This window comes from Choloepus didactylus, chromosome 17, assembly GCF_015220235.1.
Source record: "Choloepus didactylus isolate mChoDid1 chromosome 17, mChoDid1.pri, whole genome shotgun sequence".
Taxonomy (NCBI): Eukaryota; Metazoa; Chordata; class Mammalia; order Pilosa; family Megalonychidae; genus Choloepus; species Choloepus didactylus.
Genome location: NC_051323.1, coordinates 27,817,117 through 27,829,276, shown reverse-complemented (window position 1 = coordinate 27,829,276; position 12,160 = coordinate 27,817,117). Strand labels below are relative to the sequence as shown.

Here is a 12,160-nt window from a genome sequence, read left to right as displayed (position 1 = left end):
TCAAACAATTTAAAAATACTTAGCACTCTCTGACCAATGGTTTTACTTCTGGGAATCAGTTAAGAAAATTGTTCTAAATATGGAGGGGGGTAAAAAACCTTAATATCAAAGGTGTTTGATGCAGTGTTATTTACAGTGTCAAACTAAAGCAACCTAAATATTCAACATAGAGAAAAGGTAAGTAAATGCTGGTTTAAGCAACATAATGTGGATTGAATTTTTACCACCATTAAAAATTATGTTTCTGAAGGCTTATATAATAACAGGAGACAATGCTTATGTTATGATTCATATGTACAATTAAAAGTCATTTATATAATATACTAGCAACAATGAAAACCATCAGCAATAATCTATATATAGCAATATTTTTTAAGTGGTAATCTTTTGGCTGGTAGGACTATATTTTTTCCTATTTTTCTATATTTTCATTTTTTAAATAAATGAGCAAATATTACCAGTATTACACTACATAAATAGGATAATATAAAAAAATTCACAAAAGATTTTAAACCAAAATACATCAAATAAAATACAGTTACCTGTTTAATGATATTCTTTGCAGTAATAATCATTTCTTCACCATAGATTTCTAAAAAATTGAGTTTTCTTTTTTTTAAAAGTCCAAATACAAGAGATATGAGTCTTTCCTATTAAAATAAAAGAGTGTGTAGTTTCACATTTTAAATATGAAATAATCTCATTTAGAAACATTCAGCATCAAGGGTTTATTACTTGATCCTCAGATCTCTATTCTTACTAAGGTATTTTTCTAGAAACCTGAAAAAAATAAAAACAAATCCTTCCCATAACAATCTTGTCATTAGATTTTTGGAGTCAATGCTCTAAAACAGGTAAATCCTATTCCACCTCAGTGGATCAAATAAAGCTGGTTTGGGAGCAAAATAATAATAGTATATTTTTAGGACTAGTTTCAACAAATAGTTAGAAAGTATCTCTCTTACACCCTGATGACAAATAACTACTCCATGAGTCCTGTAATTTCTAATTAGTGATCTAGAAGAATAGAATGACAACCTGGACTCTCAATGAGAAGTCAACTACTAAAATGCACAAAAATCTCTTTAACTACTTAGGTTGCTGTCAGAATTTTTTGGATTCTTTACTTGTTTCCAGCAGATGTCAGCACTGAGAGGTTACCAGATAAATGAAGCCTGGATATGATGTATTTGTATATGTGCATGCATAAACATATTCCTAACAGGTACTCAGTGAATTTGAATGACTGATCAACTACCCTATAACTGATTACTTTTTATAAACGACATACCTCAATGCACTCATGGAATATAAATTAATTTATCCTTTACAGCTTGTAAAGCTATAAAGAACTCATTTAACTCTAACTTCCAATTAAGCTATAAAATTATATTTTATTCTCTAATTTCATAGGACTGAAAATAATTATGGGGCTTGCCAAGGTAACATAGCTAGTAAAGGATTTCAAAGGTCTGATGGACCTTGAAATTTAACATAATTTTGCTCAATATAATCTGAGAAGAATGTGTTCTAAGATTGTCAGGATTTAACACTAAGCAATGACATTAATTTCATTCCACAATTCAAAACACATACCTCTTCTAAAATTTGACAGTCATCTTCCAGTGGCCTATTTAAGTCACTATGAGAATAAGTAGAAAATTCTGCAATCATCATTTTATCTATCAGTTTTTCTAATTCACAAAGCTGTGATCCCAAATGCCTACAAAGGAAGAGAAAAATATACATACTCATTAAAATTCACTCCATGATCAAAAGAATTAGTAGGTAAAACTTCTCTAGCTGCCAGTACTTGAGCAATAATGAGTTGTTTTAATGAGTCCTTTAACTTACCAAAGTAAATGAAATAATTTCATTAAATCTTCAGAATTCTATTTTTTTCTTCGTATCCTTAACCTTGAAACAGTTAAATATGTTCTAGAAATGGTTACCTGGTAAACTTCATGACTTCTTTTCATAGACAAAAATATTCAGATGTTCTAAGTTATTTCCTCAGTAACTATTCACTGTATATCAATGCCTGTAGTTCCCCAACCACTGATTTAATTAAGTACAGGAATCTACTATGTGCTTGGCACTGTTCTGGGTATAAATATCTGAAGAGCTTCAAGTTCTTATCGACTCAATTCACTTTCTGTCATGATTAGTTTGAGCTACTGTGCACATCCCTCAAGTCATTCAACTAAACGTCATTAGAACATAAAACTGTGAAAATATAAAAGTACTGAATTGTATCTGATCTATGGCCACCTTTTTCTCACAGAAGTTCCTTTTTCACCTACCTCTAGTAATTGCAGATCCCAGCCAGTGATAAAGTGAGAAAGATTTGAAGCTGGGGAGAGTTGTGGTAGAAAGGCAGATATTACTAAAGGGTTTTTGGAAACTTTTCCTTAGAAAAAGAGTATACTATCTAAATGACGAGAATGGTCCCAAGTAGTTCCTGCTCTACAGGGGTCTAAAGATGAGTAACTTCATATACAAAGGGATTTTTGACACACAATCTAATAGCTTTGTAAAAACAATGAACTGAAGATAATTAAGTTGATCTACAGGATTTCAAAACTTAACATAGGCCAATGAGAAATCTGTTTATACCCCAAGACAACATTCATTTTCAAAAGCTCTATCTGTTGAGGCAATTTTTAAAACAAACATTTGAAAAAAATATATACTAAATTTACTTGAAAAACAAACCCTTAGCGTGGCTGTCTTTACCAAAAAAGACCAGCGGTAGCACAATTTTTAAAAATTTTGGATGGGTGGGTAGATAGGTAGTTAGGCAGACAGATAGATATAAACTAAACCATTTTAAAAACAGTGACTTGTAGGGTGAGGGAGGGAAAGTGTGGAGAGGATTAGAATGGAAACTAAATTTCTCTGTTTTATAGATTTAACTTTGGAACCATGTAACTACTTAACATACTTATAGAACTACATTAAAGTTTGATAATGCAAACCTTAAATATCAAAAGCAAATAAAACAAATGAATCTATGTATCACATTAGTGACAAGACCACACACAAAAAATATTTCAAGTTCTAAAACACAGTAATATCATATCCCACATGGATATGATATATCGTTAAGAAAAGGAAGAGAAAAAGTCCTATACTGTTTTTAGTAATAAGATTGTTAGTTCTGAGAGCATTCTGCTTATATTTTGGGATACAATAAATGAGTAAGTACGTTGATGTCATTTGAGAACCACAATTTTCAACCTGGTTGAAAGGAGACAAATGTAAAATTGAAGAACTAAAAATCCTTTAGTCCTGAATTTAAATTGGAAGCAATAGTATAAACTCATATTTTTTTCTTCCTTTAAAAGAAAGTAGCAGTATTTTCTAGCTCTGTCTCCTTGGAAGGCCTAGAAATAATGACCAACCTAGTATTAAGAAGCACCTCTGGTACCCAGACCATGCTCTCTAAATACCATTTCATACTGAAAGAAACCAGAACTCCTTAGAGAAATGACTGACTACAGATCCAGGGCAGAAAATGTGTAAAATGAGTATCTATTATAACACAAAGTAAGAAAACGATTAATGACTACTCATGGAATCATGTCAAAAGAACTCAAGAATGTACCTGAAGTTCCTACAAAAAATTGGACAATTTGACCATCAATGAAAACATAAACAGCAAAGAACTTAAATACTCCAAATACATATAAATAAATGCATTTATAATGATAATAGAAAAATGCACTAGTCACCTTTAGAGGACACTAGATTTACAATTCATTACTTTGAAAACTGCTAAATAAAAGGGGAAAAATCCAGAATTTATCTTGCCATCTTTGTAAGAATTGTCCTTGAGAATAATCAAATAATTTTTAAGGGAAACATCTCTTTAGAGGAATATTCTAACTAATAAATACAGAACGAAGTATAAAATTAGAACATCACAATTTGCAATCCATAGTGAAGTGATAAGTCTAGGCAATGACCATCAAATGGATGCCAATACCATAAAGAGAGAGACAACCTGAAACATGCCTCCTGATTGAAATATACACCACTACCCTTGAGGTACTGTTGCCAAAAAACTTAAATATGATCAAGCCTTTAAATCTAATTACCAATTTGTAGAAAATATTGACGAAATAAGAATGTGCTAAGCATGGGACACAGCAAAATTCAGACTACAAGACAACCCAATTTCTTCAATAAATACTTTGAAAAGAAAAAAAATGAGAAGTGGGAAACTATGTATTAAAAGATACTTTTTGCTCAGTTTTATACAATTATCTTCATATAATTTCTTCTACTTGTGCCTTTCTGAATTTTTGGTAACAAAAAGTTATTTAAAAAAAGGAACTGGGTAGGATATAAATTTATACAACTTCAACAATGGTTCTTGACTCATTTTAATAAAGATTATAGATTCCTTTTTATACTGTGGTTAATACTCACAGCTGAAAATAAACTTACTTATGAAACATTTCCTAATATTTACCAATTGAATTCTTAATAAGTAAGAATAGTCTTCAACAAATCACAGCAAAGAATTAGGGAGCTAAGTCCATATGATTGTACCTACTGGTATTTAGGCACCAAAATAATAAAACTGCCTGTCAATTCAGCATAGCAACTTAAATGTGAGTTTCTATTTGACCTCAGATATTATCTGAAATAATAACTGAGTAGCTTCATTTTTATGAATTCTTAAATATAAGAATCTTAAAAGTTCAATTAATATAAAAAAAGAAGAGCAGTACTAACTCTTCAATACTAACATCACATAGTATTTATTACATAATCACAGGTATCTAATAGAATACATATAAGAACTTGTCTAAACAAACCCTTAAACACAACCTCTAGAATTATAATGTTCTATGAGAGTTACCTGTTCATCCTAGCTCTAATTGTCTTTTAAAGATATTTTGACTACTTTGACAATAGATGCAATAACTGTTGTATAAGCATTAATAACCTTACCAAAATTATCTAATAGTACATAAATCTGCTAACAGTTTACTTTAAAAGTACACATCCTAACAATCATATACAGTAATTTAGAGTGATGAAAGAAATCTAGTGAAATGACAACCAATACTACTTTTGGAAAAAGCACTTAAGCCCACATGCCAGCAAAGAAAATATGAGCAATTCTAATACTTTTTATCATGATATTAATTCATATTTGTATATTAATTCAGATTTTCTACTAAGCTATATGTTCACCATAGTGAACTTTGTGCCGGTTTTACCAGAGAAACTTGTGTATTAATAAACACTACAATCATACTAGTTTCATAAAATAGAAGAAAGTCTGATTTCTTGGTATCATCTCCAAGCATATAACATGGTATTTTCCTACTATAATGTTTTGAAGATCTAAATTACAGGAGATTATTTTAGGATCAAATAATATATTAAATACTTTTTGATACTTCCAATAATAAAAATCCCTTAAATGGAATCCCAAGGTGGCCAACTAGCAATGAAACCACAGTAAACTGGAAGCTCTAATTCTGAATGTTTTCCTCTTTTTCTTTCCACAGAAAAAGGCATCTGACTAAAAACCCAACTAGTTTCATTAATTTTTATCCTAAAATGAATTACTATGGTAAGTCCTGGCCCAGTCAACCTCAATTGTCCACAATTTTCACATGTATAGCACTATAAAATTAGCAGTGATGTTCAGAGTGATCTGTTTGACATCTTACTAGATACTCAATAAAATATACTGAAAAGCATAGGCTCTTGGGTCAGATGCGACCTGGGTTGAATCCTGACTGTACTGTTTTATAATGTGCTGTAAGGCCTCGAACAAGTTATCTAAGACTTCCAAACCTCAATTTCCTTATTTGTAAAAATAGGGATAAGATTCCCTATTTCATATAGTATCATCAAATAATTCACACAATATGCTTAGCACAGTGCCTGGTACAGAGTACCAAAGAATTCAATAAATATTTCTTAGTTGTACAGTGGTAATAGTAATAGAGTAACAGCAGTAGTAGGTAGTAAGAAAAGAAAATTAACAATGATGAAAACTTATATAAACCTTTTCAATAAGAAAGGGCAAATAACAACACTACAGCCCTGAATTTCAAGGTAAGTGAAGCTTTTCTATATCAAAATCTACAAGACATCAAGGTGTAAATGTATTCTTAGGCCCAAAAGAGATTGTTGTATTACATCTGCTTAATAAGCATTTGAATTTCATTAACCTCAGCAATACTTTCAGCAAATTAGAATAAAGCATGCAAATTATACAGACTCTTTCAATGATAACCATATCACTCATTTTTATTGCTGGTAGACAGTTGAATTTTCATTTCATTAAAAATATTTATGTTCTAATAATTCAATTTGTCCAATTTTATAATAATTTAGGCAGTAAAACCATTTAAAAAATTTTAAATTACATAATCAACAAATATACAAAAGATACATTTTAATAATCTCTGTATTAACATAGAATTATGCATTAAACCAAAATTTCCCACTGTGTAAAGCAGACACACTGTAGTTCTAACACATTACCTAGAATCCTCTTTGAATAAAGGAAGGAAGATGTTTTAGTTGAAATTTTTGTTTTATAAAGAACAAAATTATGTAGGAAAATGTTTCCACTTTAATTCCAAATCCTGAAAAAGTAGAATATACCAAATGATAATTATAAACCAAAGTTCTCACCCCAAATGCACATTAGAATCACCTAGAGAGCTTTAAAAAACTACGGATGCCCAGGCCGTACCCTCTAGGAAGTCTAATTTAGCTGGTTTGGGTAGAGTTTGGTAAATTTTTAAAAAAACCTCTTCTAGAGGTTCTAATATGCAGCTAGGGTTAAACATCCAGTCATTATAAATGACTAACCAGGACCAATGGTTACAGAAAGAACAAAAGGAAAAAAGGAGAAAAAGAAAAGGAAGGAAAAGAGAATGGTATAAAGTGTCAAGAAACATCGCTAACATCCTAGATTATTCACAGATTACACAAATATTTATTATGGATATATAGAAGATAGTTCTTGCCCACGACATTTAGAGCCCAATAGATATATAAAACAAAAGCACAAATAACAATAAAATTTGCAAAATAAACACAGTATTCTGGGAGTTCAGAGGTAACAAAAAATGTTTATACACAAAATAATTTCAAGGTCAAAAATAACAAGAATGAGGAAAAAAACTCATACATGAGCACTATTTACTACCATTGATTAGAAAATAAAGTTAGTTTAATAGTACACAGAGAAGGTGTACACAAATAAAACTATTTGAATTCAACTTAAATAAGTAGAGATTTGCATTTGAATTAACTCGACTATTGGAAGATTTTGGTATGAAAAAAAGACCCCTATGCTTTTCTCAGATACACTCCACAAAAAATGACTAAAATTTGGTTTCTGGTATGAAAAAAAAAGAGAGAGAGAGAGAGAGAAAGGTGTTAAATTTAAGTACTATATCTCTTATTTCCTACTCGGAAACATAATCATTTTAATAGTCTAAGGAGAACACAGTTGACACCACCAATAATCATAGCGGGCCAGACCTATATTACACATTTATCTTGATTGATAGACAGAAACCTAAAGGGTCCAAAACTAAATCATATTTATACTTCCAAATCAAGTTAAATGGACTTAAAAATATCTGTGAAGCTATACAAGAAAATAACTACTATGGATATTTAACAATCTTAACAAAAGGAAAAATAACGTTAAGAAAGCAAGTCATCAGATAGGATTTGTTGGAAATTTAAAAACAAACAAAAAACTGGGTTAACATTTCAGACAAACTATTTCAAGTTAAGGTCATTATACTTCCTCGATTAGGAAAACATTTTCATTTAGAGTGTTCTTATCTTTGAAAATTATTTACACATGAAGATGTTTATACAAAGTTAGAAACTCAACGAAGATTCTGATACTAGGCTGTTACACAGTTATAACCATATTGGAACTGACATTTGAAAGGCAGCTTTACAGAAATATTTTACATGAAGAATAAATACACATTTTACACATTTATAGGTTCTAAAAACTAATACTAGAAAGATATTTAAACAAAATGTAGATTATGAGAACAACTTGAAAGTCTTTTAAAAATCACATTCACTTTTTTTTATGAAGAATATTTTGTTCTTTTGGTAAGGTACAAAAAAAAAACCATAAGGTTGAAAATAAATGTAAACTCTTCCTTGGGCTCAGAATAAATACAAAATTCTAAATTTTCATTCTGTCTTTCCCAAATCATAAACTATTGGGAATAAATAGCCAACTCTGCTCTTAAAATTTTTCCAGCCAGCTTTGGATAATTATACTTTTCATTGATATGACTGGGCATAAACTTTTGAGTTGAGGGGAAAAAAACTAAAAACTAAAAAATAAACTTAATTACTTTTGAGGCAAAAATTATAACAGTTTTAGAATGTTTGATCAACAAATAAGCATTCAATCTTTGATTCTATTTCTCAGAACTGTCTTATCTGGAGGATAAAGCACTCCAGTCTCTAATACTGCAAAAGTGGCTCCCTATATTCATCAACCCTCATGATATCATAGAGTGTCAAGCGAAAAACAGTTTCTGTCATTCTACAGGTCCATTTTGCTAAAGTGTTAAGTGGCAAAATTAATATTATTTATTGAAAAAATACATACTACATACACCTTTAAATAAGAGAAATATTTAAAATTTCAGAAGTGAAAAGGAAATTAAATATCATTTAGTCACCTTGGGTTCCATGCTTGGGGATCCAAAGTAGACTTCAAAGGACCATAAACCACCCAAATTGATTCAAAATTTCATGTACAGTTATTATCTTTATGGGAAGAAGGTCCAATCATAGCTTTCAATAGATTCTCAAAGAGGTTTGTGACCCATCCAACCTGAATTAGGTTCCTTCCTAAATTTAGAGTACCCCAGCAATCTGTACATCCATTATCATACTGTATTGCACTGTATCATAACTGCCCAGTAATATGTCTGTTCACCCCCTTGGAAATAAAATGTAGAAACTGTGAGAGCAGAAAGCATCTCTGCTTTGTTCATGGCTATATTACCAGCATTCTGCCTGCTACCTGGACTCTAACAGAAGCTCAACAGCCATTTCTTGAACGAACAAATGAACCAATCATTTAATTAAATTTGGTCCAAGTTAAACGTGCTTTCTATACAAATATTTCAATTATATATCCTTAGTCAGTAAGAGTTTATAATCCAATTAAAATAAATTTATTTTGAAGCTAACTTTTCTGGAATATATTCAGCATTTTTTAAGTTAGAAACCACATCATCTTCTATAAAATTTCTTTTGTAGTCACTTAGTACTGCAAAGGTTTGGATGGTTTTTTCCAGTAACTAGGAACTTTCACAAATACACTGTTAGTCTACTTAACTGGATAGAATTTTGATGGCTTGCAACAGTTCTACCTATAAATTAAACATTTTTGACATGATTTCACATATAGTAACTAAAACTTTAATTCCTAAAGGTATTTTCAAAATAAGAACTTAAGATAAATTAGGTCTTTTCTATCTCCATGTGAAATTCTTTGCAACTGATAAACAAATTAGAAATGAATTTTAATAATTATTAAATTTAAAACCTATTAAAGGGCTTTTTAAATGAATTTAATTTTAGATATACTGGTACTGCTCCCCTCTACCTTAGTATCATCTTGACACAGAACTATTTCAATATATTCCAAATGTTATCAGTTTCAAAGTTGTGACTGTCCTTTCATTTGTTTCATCCAATAGAAAATTTAATTTTACTTATCTATCCAAATGTCCCTGTAAATACCATTCCTTATGGACTTGTTTTGCTAATACTAAAATATCAGAATAATAGCATCACTACACAGATCAATTCGGAAGGAAAAAAATATACATTTAACTTGGAACACACTCTCACTACTTCAGCTACCATTACACACTAAAATTTATCCTTCAAAAATTTCTAACATTTCTAATGGCTTACTTAATTGACATACCGGAAACTGTGAATGCCCTGAAGTTCCTGCTGTAGAACCTCTTGTGTTGTTGCTATTAAGTCCAATGCTCCAACAAATTCAGAAGTAGATAACAACACCTGTACTGTAGGCTGAGTCTGGTGTACAGTGGCCATTAACTTCAGTTTATTGTACACTTTAACACAATTATTTCTGGTAAGTGCCAGTCTTAAAATGTGTAGTGATCCTTCACACATTACTTTATCAATCTGTGCAATTTTATCTCGAAGCATTTTTACAGCCTGGGAAGTTTTCTTGAGGTAGTCCTGCAGCTCGTTTTGAGAGGTCATTGCATGAAAAAATGCTTCTGAACGTAGAGAGATCTGGTGAGCAATGTTTACTTCCACAATATCCAGATAATGGCTCAGCTTAAGAGGGAGGAAAAAAAAAAATCATGGAGTATTATAAGTATACCTTCTTTGACTGCCCAAATACTTCTGAAAATGGAAATGATATAAGATTTCTACATATACTTTAAATTCCATTAGGTGAACTGTTTGCGGGACCCTGGAAACTGGGCACAACAAAATAGAAGGGAGATGAAAGGTACAGACCAAAGATTAATAAATATAAGACAAAAGGGTAGAAAAGAAAGAAGGCAATTTACTGCCTTCCCCTGTTTCTGCCATTACTGGCCTCCAAACACCAACTACTTTGTAATTCTAGTATCAGAAATTCTAAGATCTAAAGTAGAATGATCTCCTAGTTCCCAACATCATCATCATCATAACCACCATCACACATCACTTATCTGACCAAAGGTGATTTCAGTTACCACTGATTGACCTCCCTTTTCTATGTACCAGGCACCGGTATTTAAACACATCATTTTCTAATTTTTATTAACAGTCTTGGAAGACAGATATTATCCTTATTGTAATTTTACAAAGAGGAAACTGAAGCCCAGAAACATTAAATAACTTGAGTAAAGACACAGTTATTAAATGGCAAAACTAAAATTGAATATAGGTTGCCCAATTCAAACACTGAAACACTTTCTACTATACTATGCTGCCTCAAAATGCTAAAGAATCCATGAACAACGGATTAGCGGTCCAGCCACAAATTACAGAAAGTACTAGAATGCATTTGGATCTTTTTTCAAGGCTGTTTATTTTACATTTTGAAAATAGATTCTTTTATCAATTTGTAAAATTCAGTTTATTTCCAATGTGTTTACCTCTTTAAAGTTTGACAAAATGCATTATATAAGTAATTCACATATTTTATTTGGAAAACTACCAAGGTTAATTCTTACTGTAATGTATATAAACATGCCTTCTAATTTCAAATATGGATTTGTCTTTTCCTCATTTCTAATTGCATATGCCTTTTTTGGCTATATTATCTTTCCATTTCTCTTACTACTTTATAACTTTTAGATTTGTTTTAATCTATAGCTCAAACTTTAGGCCAGAGAATTCCTGCCTCAGGAGACTTTGTAGTGTTAAGGGGTTAATATATTTTCAACATTTAAGACTCTTAAGGTTAGAAAAGATTATTTGGTCACCAAGTTTGTTTGCTTAAAACCACACAAGATCACACATATCTTCAACAATGCTCCTTTAATAATCTATTGTAGTATCTAACAGGTTTAAACTGAGTTTATGCCCTTTTGCTTTTTTTTTTTTTTTTTCATTTCTTTATCTAAAAATCAATATGGGCTCAAATGTGCCTAGGTAGAATGTAAGCTCAAGTGGACCCAATTCTCAGAATAGTGAATGGATAAGTCCTTTAGGAAGTGCTACTCAGAATCTGGTATACATATATTAGCTGCCAGTCTACAGACCATTAATCAGCCCATGATAAAATAAGAATCTTTGCCAGAGTATGTCCACTACAGCAGTAAGCACAGTGGTTTTTTGTTTTTTTTTTTCCATAGACTTGCCCGATGAAGGAAGCAGTGCAATGATTTACATTCAGACCAGAACTTTGAGCAGAACTACATCAGGATACAAATTTCTCTAACCCAGGTTGTAGCATCACCTCTCTTCAAAGCTAACGTGATATACCGGCCACTGTCAATTATAAAGTGAATTTGAAAGTGCTCTTTGGAATCCTGTCTTCCATTCCTATTATAAGAACAAAGCAGATGTGAAGGAATCAAGAAAGTAAAAGGGGGAAAAAAAAAAGAAAAACCTGTTTCTGCAACTTATAATTAAAAAAAAAAAA

At 31.0% G+C, this 12,160-nt stretch overlaps 1 protein-coding gene across 6 annotated transcripts in view; it reads right to left on the bottom strand.

Moving 5' to 3' along the window:
• Positions 1-12,160, bottom strand: part of VPS54 (VPS54 subunit of GARP complex) — a 152,413-nt gene that overhangs the window by 72,810 nt on the left and 67,443 nt on the right. For all 6 annotated transcript variants that reach the window (XR_005212355.1, XM_037806851.1, XM_037806852.1 and 3 more), the window contains 3 exons: positions 9,971-10,356; positions 1,597-1,723; positions 543-650 (listed from right to left, as the gene is read on the bottom strand). Coding sequence is in view for 5 of the 6 variants with exons in the window: in XM_037806851.1 (XP_037662779.1) it covers positions 543-650; positions 1,597-1,723; positions 9,971-10,356 (621 nt within the window). In the remaining variant the exon portion in view is untranslated. The remainder of the gene's footprint in view (positions 1-542; positions 651-1,596; positions 1,724-9,970; positions 10,357-12,160) is intronic.